We start from the raw sequence: 22,632 nt of genomic DNA, 5'->3' as shown, positions 1-22,632 counted from the left end.
GGCAAAAATTCATAAAAAAATCTAAAAGCTTTCAGAATTTGCACTATCCTCAAACAGGCATTTTTATTAACATTTTGTGTGTTACCTTTATTTATTAAATATCATATTCTCCTCACTTAAACCATAACATTCAGTTCAACAGCAATATCGCAAAATAATTTTAAAATGAACATATCTTTAGAATTTCTGATACACAGTCTCATGTGCTGGAGATACAGCAATCTCAGTCAGTTGCACACTGGAGTCCAGATTTCAGACTTTGTACATATAGCATTTAATTTAGTTGCAGTTGATATAAGAAAAGTGGTTTTTCACACAAATACAGTGAATTCAAAAGATGACACTTTTAGCCACTATACCACAGCATTTTTTATGGGCAGAAATGTAGTTAATATCAAAGAATTAAAAAAAAAAAAAAAAAGTCAAACAACATAACAGCACTCTTTACTCAGAAAATATCTATAATTTAAGTTTAAAAATACATACATATTGCATTAAAAATATAATCAGAAATAAAAAGGAAAATAACAACAACTTTTAATATAACATGGAATAGCTGATAGAAAATGAATAACCTACAATGAAACGTCTGTATGTCAATTTTTAGAAATACACTTCAAATATATTCCACACTTCTTACAAAAATCATACTTAAAAAAAAAGTATTTTCATTATAACACTGCTAATTATTTATCACAATGCAATGAATTTTGTGAAGCATAAAATTTTAAAGTCTTTTCCCCAGTATCCAATATTTAAAATCATATGACATACTTAAAAACTTTATATCAATCATTTTCTAACATTAAAGACATAGCTGCCAACCTTGAAATCTTAAAAACAGGGAGATTTTGGAAAGAAACTGGAAGGGAGATTTTTGGAAGAAACTGCACAGCAACACATTCTATTTCAAAAGAACTCCAAACTCACTTCAAAATGTTCAAGTTACTGAACTAGTTGTAATTCAATTCAGATGTGAAATATATTAGCATTTAATTGGATATTCTAAATTTTACGTTCTTTGGCTAAGTTCACTTTGTAATTTTCTTATACTTTTCAAGAAAATCCTAAGTCAGAAAGGAAAACTCTTATTTGTCAAAGTACTTTTAACTACAATGAAAATAAAATTAATAATTAATGTACATAGTATTCATGTGCATAAGCTTAGCAATATACCGTTTATTGAGTAAACAAAATTAAATATAAATGTTAACTGAGTAAACACTGCTTAAATCTTCACATAAAAATCTACTACAAGTACAAAGTCCATAATCCGGACGTCCATTATCTGGAATGATCTATAATCCGGACCTCAAAGCCACAAACTTACGCATGCACGTTTGATGTGTGTGTCCACTACGCATGCGCGCAAAGCCAGTAAAACATTTACACATGCGTGCTTCCAATAGTGAAGAAAGTGACAGAGAGGTTATTGAAAACGAAAAAATTTCAATTGACAAGTTAAAGTTAGTCTGTATTCTCAACACAGCAATTACAGGATTTGAACAGTCGAACTTTCTAACTGAACAAGAAATTATGTCTGCTTATAGAAGAGAGAATTAAAGAGAAAGTATTAGCACAAAAAACGAAGCAACTTAAACAACTTACATTGAAAGAAATGTTTAATAAAGTAAACAAATAAATATTAAGTTTTTTTTTTTTTTTTTTTTTTTGTAAATTTTGATACCTTTTAGATAATAATTGCTCTTTATTTCATAAACTACAGTTTCATATTTTTAATTGTATAATTTCTGCATGCCATCTTACCAGATTTAAACTGATGATCTATAATCCGGAATTGCCGAAGTCCCGACGAGTCCAAATTAAAGACTTTTGACTGCATTTTCTGCTTGTTAAAAATACGATTTCAACATACAGGTCCGGATTACGGACTTTGTACTGTATTATCTACAGTAGATTAAGACAAATCTGATCAAATGAAATTAAATAAGAAAAATTTAATAAAATGAATAACGTGTAATTAAAAAAATACAGTTCAGATGAAATAAAAATTTAACTAGAAAAATTATTCTTAAAATCATTAGAGGTATGGCATTCGCTTAATTTAAGTAGTACAGTACAAAGTCCGCAATGCGGACTCGTCACGACTTCGGCGATTCCGGATTAGGGGTTTTTCCAGATTATACATCATCAATTTAAATCTGGTAAGATGACATGCAGAAATTATACAATTAAAAATATGAAACCGTCATTTATGAAATAAAGAGCAATTATGATCTAAAGCGTATCAAAATTTACAAAAAAAAAAGCTTAATATTTATTTGTTTACTTTATTAAACATTTCTTTCTAAGTTGTTTAAGTTGCTTCATTTTTTTTTGTTAATACTTCCTCTTTAATTCTCTTTTCTATAAACAGTCTCTCTCTCTATATAAACAGTATCTCTTTATGCACATGATTAAATGTATTATGAGCATGTGTAAACGCATTAATGCGTTTACGCATGCGCATAAAGTTTGTAGCTTTGAAGTCCGGATTATAAATCATTCCGGATTATGGGCATCCAGATTAAAGACTTTGCACTGTATTATTAATCCAATAAATTCCAGAACTATTTTGCTTAATAAAGGAAAACAATTAAAAGCCAGGAAATTTGGTAATCTATCAGGAGACTAAAAGATGAGGTGAAAATCAAGGAGTCTTGTAGTAAAACCGGGAGGGTTGGCAGCTATGTTATTTACCATAAATACACTTTTAATTACATTTAAATGATATAAGAATAGGCTTACTTTTGCATTGGCTCTGTTACAGAGCATTCCTAAAGAAAATAAACCGAGCATAGGTCCACCAACGACATTAAATATAGTCAATGATGCTTGCAAAACACCTCCTAACTTCTCAACAATAACAGTTAATCCAATACAAAGCAGACCATAAGAAAATGCTGTAATTTAAAAAATGTATTATTTGCTTATATAATATGCTCAGATGTGCACAGCAAAACTCATCAGGTATATACAATTGTTAAAATAAATGTAGCAATAAAATAAAAAAAATTAAAAAAACACTTATCAAAATAAATAAAAGAATGCAACAATAATTTATGCAAATTTTTATCAGATCCAAAACAAAGACACATTCAATGTATGACGTTTTCATAGCTTAACACTTGCACTGCATGTTTTTTGTTTGACCTCTAACCATGATGTGCGACTTAGTTAATATATTATATATATCAGATTTGCACGATTTTGACCACAACTTAGTAAATGGAAAAAAATCTAGTATTCTGTTTATTAAACATAACTTACTTCCTTAAATTAATTTTTGTTGCAAAGTTAAAAATCTTCGAAAAAATTTTCTTTATTTTTTTATTTCACAGAATTACATGACAAAGATCAAAGATTCATCAAGAGAAACTCAAAGATTTAGTGCAAAGTACCATAACAGAATTTAAAAAAATGTAGAACATGTATCAAGAGAGTGACTGGTATATTCAGTATCAAAAGATTCTGTTTTTGTTACAAATGTTTTGGTAAGTCAAAACTGAGTTCGTTTTTAAATGAGGGTTACAGAAACTGGAAAAATATTGGCGAGATATGAAAATTTAGAATTTCATGTAAATACTTTGAAATAATGCATAGAGCTGAAACAAAGTTTGGAAACTTGTCAGACCATAGATGCAGCTGCACAAAGATGAATTTTTTCCAAAATTAAATATTGACCTGAAGTAACAGAATGGGAGTTATTGAATTGCTTGGTGAAAGCTCTGTAGCTTTTCTGGGTACCAGCAACAAGATTTATGAGCATAATAACAGAAAATTCTTAAAGTTAATTCAATTGCTTTTGACCCAATAATAGAAAAATATATTCGAAAAATCCTCAATAATGAAGAAAGGACAGAAACATACTTAGAAAAACTAAATAAAACAACATACTTAGGAACAACATACCAGAATGAAATTTTGAACAATTAAATAAGATAAAGTCTTATATTATAAAACAAGTTCAAAAAAAAAAAAAAAATGCTATTCGGTTACTTTTAATTGTAGTCCTGATGTGAGTAAGGTTAAAGAAATGATATTTTCAGCAAGATATGTTTCGACTGATCAATTAGGAGGAGGATTTGAATGCAATATTAATAAACATTTTTGTACAAGAAGCCTCCCCACTCCCTTCCATAGAAGTTTGGGCTTTAACTAAAAATAGAAAATACAACACTAAACTAATGCTAGGAAAATTTAATCAGCTGGAGCTGCACAGAATCACACTCGCAGAATTGGCCCTTAATTAAGATTACCGGCGTATGATAGCAGGCATGTATTAAGTATGGCAGTAGAATAGCAAGCTTTAACTAATAGCAACAGCATGGCTGAAAGGCAGAACACACTTTTCTATTGAAGTAACTGAGACCTCAGCTTAAATACTTGTTTCTACCTTATTTGTATAAATCATAATAATGAAAACTCATTCAGGCAGGGAAATGTATATAGAAAATCAAATCAAAATGTATAGGAAAAACTTGTTCCAATTTAAAAAAAGAAAAACTATTTGAAAAACAAAGTAAAACCCTACAACAGTAAAGTTTTGAAAGAGAATATATTCAGAATGCTTTATCAAATATTTATGAAAATGTAGAGATAAACATGATTCGAGATAAGGCCAGTAGTTTATTAATCACAATAAAACATTTTAAGTTTTTATGTTCGATCGTTATTTAGTATAAAATTTTATATCACATTAATCAGATAAGTAAGCTAATAAAAATATTTTGTTTTATCTCAAGCCACTGATTCATTAAATAATAGCTCATTAACTTTTTTTTAAAGAATTAAGATTGAATGAATCCTTTAATGAAATAGACATAGGAAAAAACTAAACAAAATTTTTTTAGATAAAAATGTAGATGAGCCTATACAAGTTTTAAAAGAAAATTATAAAACAGAATTTTTTTCTTTACTATACAAAAGGCAATCAGTGCACTAGAACTGAGATTTAACAAATTGAATAATCATAACTCTTTGGAGTTCTTATACAGAGGCTGTTCACACATTTCTTAGACGATGTATATTGTATTCACAAAACTAAATTACATAAAATTCTTGTGTTTTAAATGTTCTATTTGACATCCCTTATTCTGAACTATCTTTCGAGACCGCAATTTCCAGGATAATAATGCCTTTTGAAGTGGCAGAAGAGATATTCTATCCCATTCCTCCCGAACAGCTTTCCAGAGTCCTGTTAGGGTTTGGGGACAACGCTTGGATAATGCAAAGTCCGAAAGCACAAGTTTTTAAAAGTCCGAAAGCACAAAAATCCATAGGTGACACATCAGGAGATTTAGTAAGGATATCAGTGAAGGATATGGCCTTGATACCAGTTTTTTGTTCCATTTCTTTTAGGAAATTTACAGTGGATTTTGATGTGTGACTGCTAGCTTTGTCCTGATGGAGCCTCACAGATTGATGGCACTGTGGGTTAAGCGATGGTATTTCATTCAGAAAAATTGGCAATAAAATATGTTCCTGATAGTATTTAGAGTTAATCTTGACATTTTTTTTTTGCAATCTTTTTATTTTTAACTTTCCATTATAAGAAAAACCAGCAACAATCATAAATCCCTTAGAAAAAGTTTCTTTCAATTCTTTGAACCATGTACTTAAATTTTTTTCTCCCCTTTTATGATAATAAATGGCTCTTTTTTTGTTACAATCATTTAAGTACACCCATGCGTCATCTATTGTGACAATTACTTTCCCTTTTTCTTTGGATAAGTGTTTCTCATATAGAATTCTGCAGCATGTCCTGCGTTGAACGATATGCTTTGGAAGAAGACGATGCACATTGCGTTTTTTCGCTTTCTTAAGGTTTAAATCAATGTTTATGATTTTGTTTACAGTGGACACCGAGCATTTTAATGATTTTGCAACTGTCCTTTGACTAGGGGGATTTTCTTTTAACATTAAACAACGTACCTTTGCAATTTGACGTTTTTTCCTTTCTTGTTGATGATATTACCTAACCACACTTTAGATATCACAAAACCATGACTCTCACATAGTGTTTGGATAACGGAGTATGCATATTTCTCTTCGGAAAGACCGTAAATGTAGCTTTTGAACCACTGCTTTGTTAAAATTCTCCATTTTGAATAAAAACAAAACTCTCAAGCCACAGACGATAATTTTAACTTTTAAAAACATAGTACAATTGCAATTACTTCTTTTGCAGAATTACTTCTTTTTAAAAATGATTTTTTATTACCGCTTACCAAAATCGTCTATAAAATGTGCAAACAGCCTCTGTATGATGTCAACAATCTTATAAAATGAATTACTGGCACACTGTAAAGATCTGGAAAGCATCTTTAACAGATGGTGATTCCCCTGATCTTAACACTTTAGAATTTGCAGATTAAATTGGCCTTGTTTCATAATTTTTAAAGAAAGAAGGTTCAGTTGTTCTTAAATTCATTAATCCTGATGCTAAAACAAAGTTTAAGGTTTAAAGAAATTAAACATTTAGCAGTAGTAGCAATAAAAGCTCCCTGAGATATGTTGTGCAGACACTGAAGACAATAAAAGATTTTGAACTTAACCAATTTATTAACAATATAATAAAGAATAAAAACACAGAAAATAAATGTCAACAATATTAGAGTCTTAGGAAAAATATAATATAACCATCATTCATCAAATATTTTTACCTGGTCTCCAAAACACTGGCATTCTATACAAACAAAAAGTCCTAAACAGTAATTATGCGGCCTAAAATTGAAGCTGGCTACACATTTAATAAGTCCATAATCAATGGTCAAGAAAAACACCTGAAAATTTAAATGAAGTTCTTGAAAACACTTAAAACCGGCCTAACTCCGTTTGCAGAAGAAATCGCCGCTCACGTATTTTTAATTGCCGCCTTTATTGAAGAACATGGATGCCGCTCACAGCAGTCACTCACATGGTAGCCTCTGGAACCAAAGAACTCTATTCTGGAATCATCATCCCGCAAACCGGAACCAAGGCACTTTAATCACCGGACTGCATGCATCCTTCTGAAGGGGCTGGAAACCGCTCACTCAAGTGCCGAGAAAGCAGGAACTAGAAGAGTTGAGCCAATGTCAATGATTTGCAATTTTCGGAGTGCCTATGGTTCAAAACCATGTACCTCCACATCAGAATTACTAAAAGTGAGCAGAAATAGGAAAAATTTGGCATAAGTGATTTACTTGATGCTCAATAGAGGGAGCCAAAGGCTCGAGAAAGTTTAGGGATAGAGATGAGAAAATAAAAACTTAAGTATCATAATTTTTTTATAAGTTTTTAGGTTTTTATAATTTTTTTGTATTTTATATTTTATACTTTTTTTTTTTGGTTTTTATAATTTTTTATACACAATACAAACACTAAAGCAAAAAGCGGATAGGAAAGAGTTTACGATTAATAGGCTCATTGGCAAGTGGCTTGTGTAGGAGAGTGCAAATAGTTAATGGGAACGCGATGAAAATATTCATAGGCAGATTAGAATCTGCGGAAGATGTGATTCTTAAGTAAACAGATTGATAACTTTGCTTGAAGATCTTGGATTGCAGTTGTAGAAGATGAATAAGCAATTATATGGCAGCTCGCTGAAGAGACATCCTTCCTTCATGGTGCGGGGGCTGGAACTGATGTTGAGAGGGCGTGTCTTGCCCTTTTGGACGGCGGATAGATGCCGAACTCTCGGCCAATCACGGCTCTCGGTCTCTTCTGTGAGCTGCGAATAACAGGGTCGTATGCTGGTATCTGCTGGAGTGCTCGGTTTTCAATCTGTTCAATTTTGAGGAATAAATTTTGACTAAGTTTTTTAATATAGTAATCAACAGGTTTAATATTAAGGTCCGAATGAATCACATCTGTACGGACGTACCAGGCTGCATTCAGGGCCATACGTAAGGTCTTACTTTGAAAAGATTGAAGTTTTTTCACATGAGTTTTTGCAGCAGTACCCCAGATTGTACATGCATACATGAAGACAGGTCTCATAATTGATGTATTGAGAAGAATTTTGTTTTTAATTGACAGATGGCTCTTTCGAGCTAAGAGAGGGTAAAGTTGGGCTCTAGCACCTTTTGCTTTATTGAGAACATTTTCAATGTGAAGGTGCCAGCGTAATTTTGAATCAAGTACAACTCCTAGGTACTTGTAAGAATTTCACCAGGGAACATAATCGTCGAAAAACTTTAAATTAATGGAAGGGTATGGGAGGGGGCTACGTTTGAATATCATAGCAGCACATTTAACAACATTAATTTTAATTTTCCAAGTGATGAGCCAGTGCTCAAGGCTGGAGAGATATCTCTGAATGGTGTGAACCAAGTTTTCAAGGCGTTTGTGTTGAGCTAGGATGGCCGTATCATCTGCATAAAGTGCAAGAGTGATACTAGGTGATTTTGGTATGTCATTTATGAAAATGTTGAACAAAATTGGGCCTAAAAGTGACCCTTGGGGGACGCCGCTTAGTATAGGACAGGGTGCCGAAATGAAAGAATTAACTCGTACAGAAAAAGATCTATTAGTGAGGTACGAGTTAATTATATGAATTAAATGGGCCGAAACGTCAAGTCGTATGAGCTTGATAATGATTCCTATATGCGAAGTCCTATCAAATGCTTTGGCTATGTCAAGAAATAAAGCGCCAGTAAGCATATTGTTACGAAACCCTTCGTGAATGAACTCCACTGTCCTCAGCAGCTGGTGCGTAGTGCAGTGTTTTGCTCAAAATCCAAATTGTTCATCAATCAGAACGTTGTGATTTAGGAGTTCAGGCGTTTAAGTAACACAAATTCGTATATCTTTGATAACGATGATAGGAGGCTGATAGGTCTATAATTTTGAGGATTAGAAAGGCTTTGGCCTGGTTTTGGAATAGGCACAATGAATGCTTGTTTCCAGCTTTGAGGAAAATAGCAATGCTGTATCATAAAATTTATAAGCATTACTAGGAAAAATAGATAACTGGTGGGTGAATTTTTAATCATACGATTAGAAATAGAGTCCATAGCAGGGGCTTTTTTGGGTTTGAGCTTGGTAATGTATTCACTTACCTCGCTCATGGATGTGTATTGTATTTCTCTCGCGAAAGGCGAGGAGAGGAAACGTTCAACATCTTGTGGGAAAGAACTTGCGTTGTTCGCAAAAATTCCTTCATTATGTGGTGTAAATTGAGTTTGAAGAGAATCCACAATTAATCCAGATTTCTCAGCGTCTGTGTGAGCCACCGCTGCGTCCGTAGCTAAGGATGGAATGTGAGATTTGTGTTTGCGTAGGCGGGCTGATGCGCGCCAAAGACTGTTATCATTGGTCATTAGGGACTGAATGTATTTCGTGTATCGTGATTGGAAGAACTGGTCACATGATGCCTTGATCTCATTTTGGAGAGTACGGAGTTGAATTTTTAAGTCAGGATTTCTATTTCTTTGCCAAAGTCTCCGTACTTTATTCTTTTCTTTAATTTTGAGTTTAATTTCTTGAGGTAATTTACGAAAATTGGGTCTGAGGGTGGGTTTTGATACTTCCTTATAAGTATCAGTTAAGGTGTTCGTTAATTGATCTACTGCCTTGTCTATATCATGGCTGGATTTAATTTCGAGGGAGGGTAAGCTTTTAGAATTAAGTTTAAAATGAAAATTGTCCCAATTTGTTGAGACGAGTGCCGGAAAATTTTGAGTAAAAATAGTACAGCTAAGGTCGATGATCACGGGGTTGTGATCTGATGATAAACAATTTTCAACAGTCACTTTGTATCCAAAAGGGATGTTTCTAAAAAGTGCCAAGTCAATGAAAGAGGGGGCACCCCGTGAACCATATCTAGTGGGGGAATCCGGCGCAATAATTTTAATTTGGGCGCACTGAGCCCATTTTAGGAGGCCACGACCAGCAGGGTTTGATCTGTGACAACACCAATGCTGATGGTGACTATTTAAATCACCAGCTATGATAAGATTATTTGAAAAATTGAGCAGTTTGTTAAAATCTACCACAGGAAGATTTCCACCTGGTGGGAGATAGGCAGAGATCATAACTAGGGAAGGTGAATTTTGAATAAAAATTTCGATAATTGTTGCTTCAAGTTTGCTTATGTTCGGTGTGTCAATTCTTCGATGGGGTATTGAATTTTTTATGTAGACACAAGTGCCACCATGATAAACATCACGTGAATCTGAAGCTTGTCTGTCATTTTTATATAATGCATAGTTTACAAGCTTGGGAGCTCTCCCTGGCTGGAGTTTGGTCTCTTGGACAAAAATGATATCAAAATCCTTCTCTTCTACATAGTCTCTAAACTCATGGAGTTTGGAAAGAATGCCATTTGCATTCCAGGTGCATAGTTTAAGATTTTTCAACCCTTTCAAAGTATTGAATTTTAATGATTGGGGGAATCAGAAAATTGGAGAGTGATATAACTCTCAAAGATGTAGTAAGCCGCGTCAGCACCAGATGGAACCACTCTGAGCTGCGGTAAGGCGTTTTTGAATGCCAAAAGTAATTTGCTCTGGTCAATACCAGGCTGGTTAGAAATTTGGATTATAGCCAAAAGGATTTCGGTACAATTTAGGTTCGAATTGACTCCTATGGGGACCGATAAATTTGGAATAAGTTGGGGTGCAGTCTGTTGCATACCCGTAAGGACAGCGGAGTAGGAAACTCCAGGGCGAGTATTATTTGCACTGGGTGTGTGTGCAGCCGGCAGTGTTGGAAATGTTGTGTTTTTTAGGTTAAATTTGTTAGTGTTGTCAACGGTCTGACTGGGCTTGGTACTTGGCTTTGGAGGTTGTCTGTTTTTGGAGCCGGGAAACTTCGGGCAGGAACGCCAGTTTGCTGCGTGGTTTCCTGAGCAATTTGCGCATTTGTTTGGCTCTTCGAATGGCTTTGTACAATCTTTTGCTTGATGCGGCCCAGCACATCTGATGCATCGTCTTGGTAAGGTGCAAACTTCAGACGAATGAAAAAATCCCTGGCAACGCCAGCATTGGGAGGGACCCTTCTGTCCTTTGAAGTGCTCCATGGAGACTTCAGTTCCAAGGAGTTCGGTTATTGAGTAGATTTCATCAGCTTTGAGGCTATTGTAGATTAGCAAGTAAAACAGGGGCATTGGCATCTTGGTTTTCCACTTTAGTTGAGAAATTTTATGAATTTTGAAGCCAAGCACTTCAACCGCAGTCTGTACAACGTTGAGTGGTGTATTGGAGGGTAATCCCCTAATGACAACTTTGAGTGGTCTGTCTGCTTTAAGTGTATGTGATTTGAATTCAATGTTGTTTTCTGTGACGAATCTTACAACTGTTCTATAATCAGTTTCGTTAGTGGTTGTGAGTCGTAGAAAGTCTATGTCTTGTTTGGAAAGAACAGTTGGTGCGTGTCTGCGTAACTGATTGAGGAGAAAGATCCAATCAGCACGCGGTTTTATGAATATTGGAGGTGGTGCTTGAATTTTTGGTGTTTGAGTGACAGCTGGCTGCCGAGTGGAGTGTCCTGTGTTATCAGAGGAGTTTTGTATGTTTGCGAAAGAATTAGATGTTGTAATGTTGTCATTATCATTAGTGTTTGGTAATGTTTTTTTGGCAATAAGATGTTTAGGAGGGACTGCAAATCCTTCATTGTCTGTAGGTCTACTGTGTTTTTTAGATTCCAATTTGGAAGTATCTTTTGGAGGATTTTGATTGGCTGAGGATGAGGGTGGATGTGAATTTTGAATTTTAGGATCAGAATCGGGGGTTTTGGTGGATTTTTTACATTCTTTGAAGAATTCCTCTTCAGTGGCAGGGAGGGTAAATAAATTTATGCCGAGTTTAGTGCAGAGAGTGTGCAAGGAAAATAAAACTTTCTCACCCTCATCCTGTAACTGCTTGAGCATCAATTCCTTGTTCGGAGTCTCCGATCGTTGAAGCCGCTGAATATCGAAGAGGAGGTCTGTGTGGCGATTTTTGAGAGAATAAATTTGAATTGCGCTTTTCGACAGCTCAAGTGCAGAAGGAGAAGCAGGAGGAGTAGATGTAGTTATATCCATTTCAGTCAGTATCTGGAGAGGCGGAGGAGAAGTTGATTGATTGCCCGCTGGCGGCGCCGTATTCGGGATTCCATTCGCATTGACATTACGGAGCTCAGAGCTCGTACGTCCATCACTGTTAGCAGCCATCGCTGTAAATGTCAAAAAAAGTCAAGTCCAAAAAATGAAGAGTTGAGCCAGAGCGACGCGAGATACTTATAGCAGAAATAGGAATGACGTCATCTCACGGCAACCAATCAGCTATCGGCACGAATCGGCTTTTCAGATGACGTAACATCATGTTTCGTTTTTGCATCTCAATTAGGTTGAAACAGTCCATTCTCAATGCAAACAGTGGCAGCAAGAAAAAGAAGTAGAAGTAACTACTATATTACATTAAAATAAGGACTAAACTAAATAAACATTTCAAGGAGGAGAGATGATGCAGTAAAAGGTTTAAAAATAAGCTATATTTTCCAACAACTCCCCTTAACATTGGGCCAAATTTAAGTATTGCCATAAGAAGTTTGCTAACAGTGTCCATAACTGTTGCTATCACTAAAGATATTACTAAAATAATAATAAAAAAAAAACTGTAGCTAAAGATCTTTCTCTAAACTACAAATAATAATAATAATAATAATAAAATACTTAAGAGCCATGTCTTCTCAAAATGGCCTTGATGGGTTAGCAGTGTTGGCCACTGAACACGAACTGAGTATTAAATTAGATCCAAAAGAAGTTATTCAAAATTTTGCAGAAAAAAAAGGTTCAAAAGAAATTATTTTAATTTAGGCTTAAACTTTGTATCTTATAATAATCTATACTATTCAAATCTGTACGCATCTGTCTGTTTGTTAGTAATATCATCTCCTCTGGAATGGGGAGGGGAGTTGAGTTCCTTGAGAGAGGTACCCCGATTCCAAAAATTAATGGGAAACCATTCCGACCATTCTCATCTTTGTATGTTTTAATCAGCCAAGATATTAATTAAAAATTCTGAAAATGCTATATTGGAAACAAAAAATTTATTTATAAATTGGTTGTTGCGGGTTGCATGAGATATTAATTATTGATTACTGTGGGTTGTTGCAAGATATTAAATACTCTGACAACACTAATCTGGCCACAAAAAAATTATTTACAAATTGGTTGTTACGGGTTGCACGAGTTAATTTTTGTCTGTTGAGGATTGTTGCAACATATTAATCAAACACTCTGAAAATTTTAATTTGCTAACAAAAAATTTATTTGTGAATTGATTGTTTGCTTGAAAAGCCCACTAGCATACTCTAGTCTTTTAAAAGTATTGTTAACACTAGTTTTAATTCCCACATTTGCATGTTTTTCTTAAAAAATTGTTTGTTAAACATTGCATAAGTATTATTGTCTTAATTAAATTAGATTAAACCGTACTTTTCTGGTTTGTACCACATTGTTTTTTGTAAAACTGAAGTTTGTGAAGCTTCAGAGGCGTCACTATTAAAGTTTGCCTACCACGACAAAAACCCTAGAGCCAGCCCTGGTACACCGATGCCTAGATCATTGGAACTGTGATTACAATTTACTTCAAGCGTTCAGATCTAGCTCTTTCTAACTCTGCTTTGCAGAATGACTTCTAAAATTGGAATACATAATGGAACTTTCATTTTTATTATTTTTTTACTGCTTTTATGATTACTGCTATTGAAAATTTTGATACTTGAAAAAGAAAACACTTGTTTGTCCCTGAGCATACAGCCAAATGCTCCACAGAAAAAACACATTTAGTAAACAGACAATGTCATGTCAACAGTCAAATTTAGATCTCCAATTTTTTTACTTCCTTGTACGAAGGAAAAGAAGTATTGTAATTGCTAAAACTTTTGGGTATCATATTTCAACGAAAATTCTTTGCATCAAGAATACATATACCTCAAAACTGTTAAAAACAGAGTTGAGATGATTCAAATAATTTACAGTAACATTATATGTTCTTTTACTGCAACATATAATAAACTGCATTGCCATCATATTCTGATGGCAAATTAAAGTTTCATTTCATGATTATTTTCAAAATATCCAGTGAGTGAATTCCTTTCTATTGAAGAAATTTTGCTTCTTTTTTAGTAGAAGATAATCCTAAATTTTCCACTTAAAAAATTCATCTTATGGTTTTACATGTAGAATTGGTTGTTCATAAGATATAATAAAGTGCTGCTTAAGTTTTGATAAGATTAATAATAAATTGGGAACTTTTGTACTCTCATCCAACCTAGTAGTTGCAAGCATATAAAGTGCCATTTATCATTTTATGTTCTGTTATTAAACTAAAGTTTAAATAATCATTAGAATTATTCAGTTAAAACTTTTACACAATTCATCACTTACTTTTCAGGATAACAAAATTTTTATCAATAACCTCACTTCTGAAGTGAAATAGAAGGGAGCACAATGTTCTTTAACTATGGTTACAATGGACTTTAATATTGAATAAAAACCACATATTTCACTTTCATATTCAGTTAATAGTCAAAATATTAAATGCTGATTAGCTTATTGTACATTAGAAATAATTATGTTTCAAAAAAATGGAAAATCAGACAGGACACAGATTATGAAAATTACCAAAATATAAGAACTCCCTCGATATTTCATAGGAGTTGAATTCAAACTTTTAAAATTCAAATTTTATGAATTTCAAAAGAAATAATAACTTAAGTTGAACTGACTGCAGATTTTTTCATATACCATGTCAAAAATGAAATATAAAAAATATGACAATTACCAGTTACTTTTGTAAAACATGCAATTCGACTCTCTGAAATATCACGAAAACAAAGTGGTCTGAAGAAATCTTCAACTGTAACAGCTGCTAATGAATTAATTGCGGATGACATTGTGCTTAATGTTCCACTAAAGATGCCTGCTACAAATAAACCTGGTAAGCCTGGAATCATGCTAAGTGATGCCATCACAAAATAAGGCAGAATCTAAAAATAAATATATCTGACAACTTTATTTAAAGAGCATACAAACAATATACAACATAAATATGGCAATAATATTAATATAATGTTTTTAGTACATTTGTTATTCCAATATACAAATGCATAAACACATATGTATGTAGTTATCTATTTAATTAATGTTGACATCTCTTTGTTAGAGCAAAAATAGTCAACACAGGCAGTTACATATTTTACATCCCCCAACAAATATTCATAGCAACAAGGTTACTAACAATCCATTAAAAGCAGAAATTCAAACATAATGCTAATTTGAAAAATAATAATAATAATAATTGTTCACATAATATATAGTCAACATATTTGAAACTATACTTAAATCATAATTATTTTGTTATATCTACAGATCAGTTTTGAAAATAATTCATTATTACATTCATCAGTATTCACTGCTATTGAAGGTGATCATATGAATGATACTGAAATTATGCGAATTTGAGGCCTTCCAGTGTCAAAATTCGTTAATGCTTTGCAACTGTTATTACATATAATAAATAATTACTGATTAAAAGAACAACTTGTCAAGAATAATTGTTATTATAATAATGATAATGACAGACTAGATTTCCAAACTGTATAGTAACATTCAAATGCAAAATCAACTTCAGCATAATTAATTAAATGTAATCAAATAGTTAAAGACAAACTCTTAGTTAAAGAATTTGACCACAAAAGAACTACTTTGACTACTATATTTCCCTTTTATGCAGCAAAATGTTTATTCATAATACAAATGATTTTCAAAATAAAAAGTAACAACGGAAGTTATTTGTTGGCATAATTAGATGCTCAGTGTCATGCTCAGGTTTTATAATTTATCATAGTTGCAAACTATAAGAATAACAAAAGAAAACATGTTATTAAAACCTATTAGAACAATTCATGCCCACTAACAGCTCCGTTAATAGAAATTGTTAGCACTCAGATTTAAATTTCAACTGTAAAGGCTTGGTTGATGATTGTTTCTTTGGTATTTATTAAGGTTATGTTAATTTATTAAAGCAAAGCAACTTGAGGACTATTTGTCTCGGGGGGGGGGTAAATGCCTTCTCGGAGACTTTTAAAGGAAAACTGACTCATATCCACATTATGGGTGGGGGAAAAGGTCCCATGTTGTGAGCCTGTAAATTGAGATATGAACCTAGGTCGAGCTATCAATAACTGATGCAGCCAGATGGAAAGAAGCAAACGGAACAATCTGCCCAAGGAAGTATATTTTTGGGGTGGCAATTTTCATTGAAAACATATAGTACAATGGTATTCATTTAAATCTTGTGGCAGGAAAAACGACTGGTATATTTTATGTTATGGCAGTGCTTGCTATAGTTATCTGCTTAAGAGGAGGGATTTCTTAATGAAGAGCTAAGGTTCTCCATGAACGACTTAGAAACTGTAAAACTGCTCATATTCATGTTACAAAAGGGACACTAGCTCATATTAGACTTAAGATGAACTATCAAAATGCTAATGAGGCCAAACCTCATTAGCATCTTCACTGGATTTGATCCCAGGTCAAACTAGCAATATTCAGTGGTCTTATCAAGTTGGTAACTGGTAAAGTGAGAATACTAAAATTCTGAATCATCACATGAAACTGAGTTGAACAGAGGCTTGTTTTTACACTCCACAGAGTTTCAAAGAAATTGCAGTTTCAAAAAAAGGTTTTAACAACTAGCAGACATCCGATAAGGTTTTGCGCATAACAGTCTTTCTGTTTCTAGTTCTACATCATGTTTAGTAAGGTCAGTACATTCTGGTTCATTAGAGTTAATACAGGAATATTTGCCTATTAAGTGCTTTAAATCTTTTTGTTGGTCTTCAGATAACAGTGAATTCAACTGAATGCCTTGAAAAACTTCAGTATTTGAGCTATATAATTTAGACTCGATATTTCATCCCCATAGCCGTTTATCCTGTCTTCTAAGCATAGCAAGTTTATTTATATTCTTGCTCTGCCTTCCCTTACTCCATCGAAACTTTTGAATGAAAAATATGAATGTTGACAAAATTATGACACTAATAAATATGATTCCTTGTTGAGCAAGAAATACTTAAAATCTGTATTTCTATTATTGCTAGGAAAGATAAAATACAGCCACAATATTCCAACATGCTACTATGAATTTTCCTCACAGTTGTTCTAAATATCACTTGTTATGAGAGAATTTTTTTTCAGCGCAAATAAATTAAAAACCACCTAAAAATAAAAGAGTACCTTCTGTTTAAGAAATCATACTGTACTGTGTCCAGAACAGCAACTAGAGTTATAAGCAAATTTCAGAATGTCATCAATAATAGTAGTAATCAGAAGAACAAGCAAAAGAGCACTTTAGAATGTTGAGATTATGGTTTTATATCAAAAGTAAACAAACTTTTTTTTATTTTCCTATATGGCATTTTGACATTTAATGGATTTTTTTTAAAATGCATTCAGAAGGATAGCAAACAGGTCGCCCCGGGCAGCAAAAGCTCTGGCTCTGCTATAGTTAAGTCTGTTATTTTAACCCTCTGAGTGATATGACCGCCTTTATTCAGTCATGAGATATTTTGTCACTTGGTATATAGTAGCTTACAATTTAAAATATTTTGCTTTTTCACTTTCTTTAATGCTGTAAACACCATGATCTTAATAAATGGAAGTTTATGAAAACAAAACTAAAATAAGCAATTGTATAAATTTAGCTCATAAATGCAATTTAAATACAGGTCTTTGTGACCAGATCCAAAATGTTGTGTCAGGGTTAAAAGAAGCATTTCAAAGTTTTTCAACCTTCTTCATTTAGCATATCAGCAACAACACACAGCGCTTTTTCTGCATTTGGAACTACAGTTAAAGTAAGCTTTCATCTGTGTGCTCTTGCATGCTAAATAGAAAGAAAATGAGGGGGGGGGAAATAGGGGTATCGAACATTTTCCACCATCAGCTCAGGTTACCATGGTAACGAGGCAACGGGAAAATGACTCTGAAGTCTCATATTGCTTTACCCCATGCACTCTTTTCACCCGTTGCTAGCTTATTTCTCCTCTCCCTCCTTTCGAAACTCGAAAAATATATACCATATTTGCCGGCGTATAAGACACATATTTTTCCTTTGAAAATAGGTCTAAAAAACGGAGTGCGTCTTTATACGCTGATACTCAGTTTTTTATTACATTCATTTCTGGAAATTTCCTGTATTCGGAGTTATGAGATTTTTTTTCTTGTTTCCTTGAGGAGTGTGGGAATATTACAATAACATAAAGTTCAGTGAATGTGCATCTGCTATCATTGACTATCACTGCTGAGTTTATTTAAATTTTCCAATTTTTGCGAATGAGTTTTAAGTGTGTGAAATTTCTACTGTTCAATTTTCTTAAATTTGTTGGCAAGTTATGGCTCAAAAACAATGTCGATATTGCTATAACATCGCATATAAGCTACATATGATTGTGTATGCTAAAGAACATGGAAACAGAGCTGCAAAGAGGCATTTCGGGCCACCCTCAACTGAGAAAATGATCAGAACTTGGTGGAATCAGGAAGAGGATCTAAAAAAAAAAAAAAAAAGCAACTCATAGATTGGGTATTTGCAGCAACTTTGTATTTGCATTACATTTTATTTCAAATACTGTAAATTCATTATAATAAGGATAAATAATAAAGTTTTATCCTTCAAAAATGTGTATAAAAAAGTGGTGCGTCTTATACAACGGCAAATACGGTATACTCATTTATTTAGATTTAGATTATTTTGGTGTTTTATAAATTAAACAACACAAAGAATAAAAAAAGGTTGGTAAAACACCAAACTTGAATAAAAGTAGTTTATATATTCATAAATTAAAACTAAATCTTCAACAGCAAAATAAAAGGAAAACTGCATTCTCCTCCTCTAAAACTATGAAATCTACTCCCCCTGTTCTAAAGTATCAAACTATGTCATTACACACATTCACCTATTCCAACATTATATAAATATAAACATTAGTTTGTTTCTCTTAAATAACAAAAGTCCTCTATGAAATATGTCTCCCAATTTCAATTAAACAGCCCTAATGCATTTTACCATTGATTAGTTATACTGGACCAATCACCTCCTCCCCCCACAAAAAAAAAAAAAAAAAAAGAAAAAAGAAAAAAGAAAAAAGAAAAGAAAATGCTTTAGCAAGTCTTCAGTATTTTGTAGTTAGATACATTAAATTTTCTTCAATATTGTTTGGATAACTAACATTACACACACATATATAAAATAATGAAATTTTAAAGAAATCTTGCCATTTATGACAGAGCAACCAACTTTATTATCTTAACTTATAATAACTGGAAAACAGTTTTAGGTGCACAGATCTTCAAGCACAGATATTTTATGTGTGAGGTTTCTTTATATTTCTTAGTGAAATTATGTTGATAGTGTAGTAATGCAAATATTTTGCAGTTATAAACTCCTTTCCTCACAGGGAACTTTTCCAACAAAAGTTTTTCTTTCAATTTTATGGAACTTTCAAGAATTAAATTTGTTTACAAGACAAAATGTACTCTGTACAAAATGCATATCTGTAACAAATACAATTAGATACCAGACCAAATAAGTACAAGTGCTTTAAAACAAGCATTTTAAATAAACATATAAAATTTAATATTCTAATATTAGAACAATTTAAGCAATGAAGTTTTAAACTGCCTAGAATATATATTTTTAGTTGTGAGATGTTTGGATACGATGACTTAAACTGTCAGCATTTTGATGGTGCTTCCCCTTTCTATAGGTTGTAAGATCAAAGCCCATCTTAATAGTCTAGGATTAGTTCCAGTGTTTTTATCCACCCATATTAAAGGATTATGATCATTCTTAATGATGAACTTATGAGGTCCATCTATGTAGAATTTTACCTTTTGTACTGCAAAGACAATGGCAGCACACTCCCTTTTGATTGTACTGTACTTCTGTTCAGCAGGTGAAAACTTTTGCTAAGAAATATTATTGGATGTTCTTTGGCTATAGCATTTATCTGTGATAATACAACGCCAATGCCAATATTCGAAGTGTTGCACTGAACAATAAATGGATGAGAAAAGTTTGAACTGTATAAGACTGGATTTTGTGTTAACCATTTTGGCAGTCATCAGTCAAATTTACAGTTGATTTGCAACATTTTTCTTTTCTGTCAATGGAACAAATCTGTTAGTGGTGCAGAAAATACAGAAAATTCAGAAATATACCTTCGATAATACCCTGCAAGTCCTAAAAATGACCAGACCTGTGCTTTCGCGGTTCGTTTAGGGAAGTCCTTTATGGCTTGGATTTTAATTTCTGCTCTGGTCTTCTTTAATCTTATCCTACTACCTAGATATTTGACAGTCGTGTGAGCAAATTGAAATTTCAAAGGCTTAATATGCAGTTTAGCAATTTTCATCTTCTCCAAAATAATTTCTAGGAACTTCAATTGTTCTTTCCAGGTTTGCGAGAATACTGTGACATCGTCAATAGAAGGTACAGCAAATTCTTCACAGTTTCTTAATAATCCTGCCATCAAATGGCTAAAATAATAAGGTGTATTTTTTTCCCCGAATGGTAACCTTAAGGGTTTAAATGCTCCAAAACTTGCCACAAAAGCATGTGTCCTAGTTGCTATGGTCAAGCGACGGTAATCACTACATGGTCTTGCCTCTTTTCCAGGAACTTCAAACAATATGTGGAGAGGTAAAATCCGATACACCTGGTTCTATTACTTTGAGTTTTATCATCTTTCCTACTTCAGTTTTTAAAATCTCGGTTTGTCTAGCAGACGTCCGATAAGGTTTTGCGCATAACAGTCTTTCTGTTTCTAGTTCTATATCATGTTTAGTAAGGTCAGTACATTCTGGTTCATTAGAGTTAATACAGGAATATTTGCCTATTAAGTGCTTTAAATCTTTTTGTTGGTCTTCAGATAACAGTGAATTCAACTGAATGCCTTGAAAAACTTCAGTATTTGAGCTATATAATTTAGACTCGATATTTCATCCCCATAGCCGTTTATCCTGTCTTCTAAGCATAGCAAGTTTATTTATACAGTCAAAAGTCTTTAATCCGGACATCCCTAATTCAGAATGATCTATAATCCGGACCTCAAAGCTACAAACTTCCTGCACAAGGTATTATGCGCATAATGCGTTTACGCATGCGCGTCCAATGTATAACGGATGGTACAAGCTAAAATTATCTAATTATCTAATTATCTATTTCAGTTAATGTTGCAGATTGCATTGTTCCTTAATCTTCTAATTGGATCCGGCTTATTATTTTTTTTTTCAGACTGTTACAGCAATTTTATAAAAGGAAGCTTGAACTTTCGATTATGTCAAAAAGAATTTCAGATTCTGGAGCTGCCAAAGGATCTACAAAGTGAAAGCATGTTTCGATGTCCATCAAACAAAAAGTGGAATTGCTGCAAAAAATGGATAAAGGCATATCCTTTGTTTCTCTAACTATTCCGAAATCTGTTTATCAATTTCACACTGCTCTGCGGGGGGCGTCGGGGTGCGCAATGAACTGGAAGTTGATCTGCCAGCACTATCCTTATCTTCAGGGCAGATGTTTTTATTTTAATCGGCTTATATAATTCCTTACTAAATGGAGTATTTCATCTCGATGTACTCCATCTTTGATATGATTTAAATCAAATTCCTTGTTGTTATAAATATCACGAATACACATCAAATAGTTTTCTTTTTGCAATTTTCTAATTTCGACTATGCGTAATGTATGCTTTATGCATGCGCGCGTTGAAAGAAATGTTTAATAAAATAAACAAATAAATATCAAGCTTTTTTTTTTTTTTTTTTTTTGTAAAGTTTGATACCCTTTAGATCACAATTGCTCTTTATTTCATAAATTAAGGTTTCATATTTTTAATTTTATAATTTCCGCATGCCATCTTACCAGATTTAAACTGATGATCTATAATCCAGAAAAACGGATAATCTGGAATTACCGAAGTCCCGACGAGTCCAAATTAAAGACATTTGACTGCATTTTCTGCTTGTTAAAAATACGATTTCAACATATTAATAAGGTACACCTGAGATTTATTTTTCTCGAGAAACTCCTCAACAACATAATTTGTCTCTGATAATTGTTGAATTATTTTTCCACAATCCATCCTAACTCATAGTTTGTTTGGCTTCAATGGAACTACAACTGGAACTAAGTCTCTTTCTTGAAATTTACATTCTACGGCTTTGTGATCATACCAGAGTTTTTGCCTTTCTTTGGCTTCTCCCATATGTCGGACAGCGAGTTCTTGCCATCTCATTCGATTTATTAGTTCAAAAATATAGTCCATTACAGTACAGTCAAAAGTCTTTAATCCGGACTTGTCGGGACTTCGGCGATTCCGGATTATAGATTTTTTCGGATTATAGATGATCAGTTTAAATCTGGTAAGATGGCATGCAGAGATTATAAAATTAAAAATATGAAATTTATGAAATAAAGAGCAATTATGATCTAAAGGGTATCGAAATTTACAAAAAAAAAAAAAAAAAAAAAAAAAAAAAAAAAAAGAGCTGAATATTTATTTGTTTACTTTATTAAACATTTCTTTCAACGCGCACATGCGTAAAGCATACATTACGCATAGTCAAAATTAGAAAATTGTAACCAGAAAACTATTTGA

The 22,632-nt window shown here is 33.0% G+C and overlaps 1 protein-coding gene across 5 annotated transcripts in view; it reads right to left on the bottom strand.

Annotated features, from left to right (window-relative positions):
• Positions 1-22,632, bottom strand: part of LOC118201299 (putative sodium-dependent multivitamin transporter) — a 163,325-nt gene that overhangs the window by 43,750 nt on the left and 96,943 nt on the right. For 4 of the 5 annotated variants that reach the window (XR_015041185.1, XR_015041186.1, XM_085816933.1 and 1 more), the window contains exons 8-10: positions 14,754-14,958; positions 11,830-12,138; positions 2,749-2,903 (exon numbers count right to left, since the gene is read on the bottom strand). Coding sequence is in view for 3 of the 5 variants with exons in the window: in XM_085816933.1 (XP_085673059.1) it covers positions 2,749-2,903; positions 11,830-12,138; positions 14,754-14,958 (669 nt within the window). In the remaining 2 variants the exon portion in view is untranslated. The remainder of the gene's footprint in view (positions 1-2,748; positions 2,904-11,829; positions 12,139-14,753; positions 14,959-22,632) is intronic. The other variant, XM_035373384.2, reaches the window with a different exon arrangement.

Source organism: Stegodyphus dumicola, chromosome 5, assembly GCF_044657685.1.
Source record: "Stegodyphus dumicola isolate Sdum_Otavi_A_Nest chromosome 5, ASM4465768v1".
Classification (NCBI taxonomy): domain Eukaryota; kingdom Metazoa; phylum Arthropoda; class Arachnida; order Araneae; family Eresidae; genus Stegodyphus; species Stegodyphus dumicola.
Note: the sequence above shows the minus strand (reverse complement) of the source record. Positions and strands in the feature narration are given on the sequence as shown.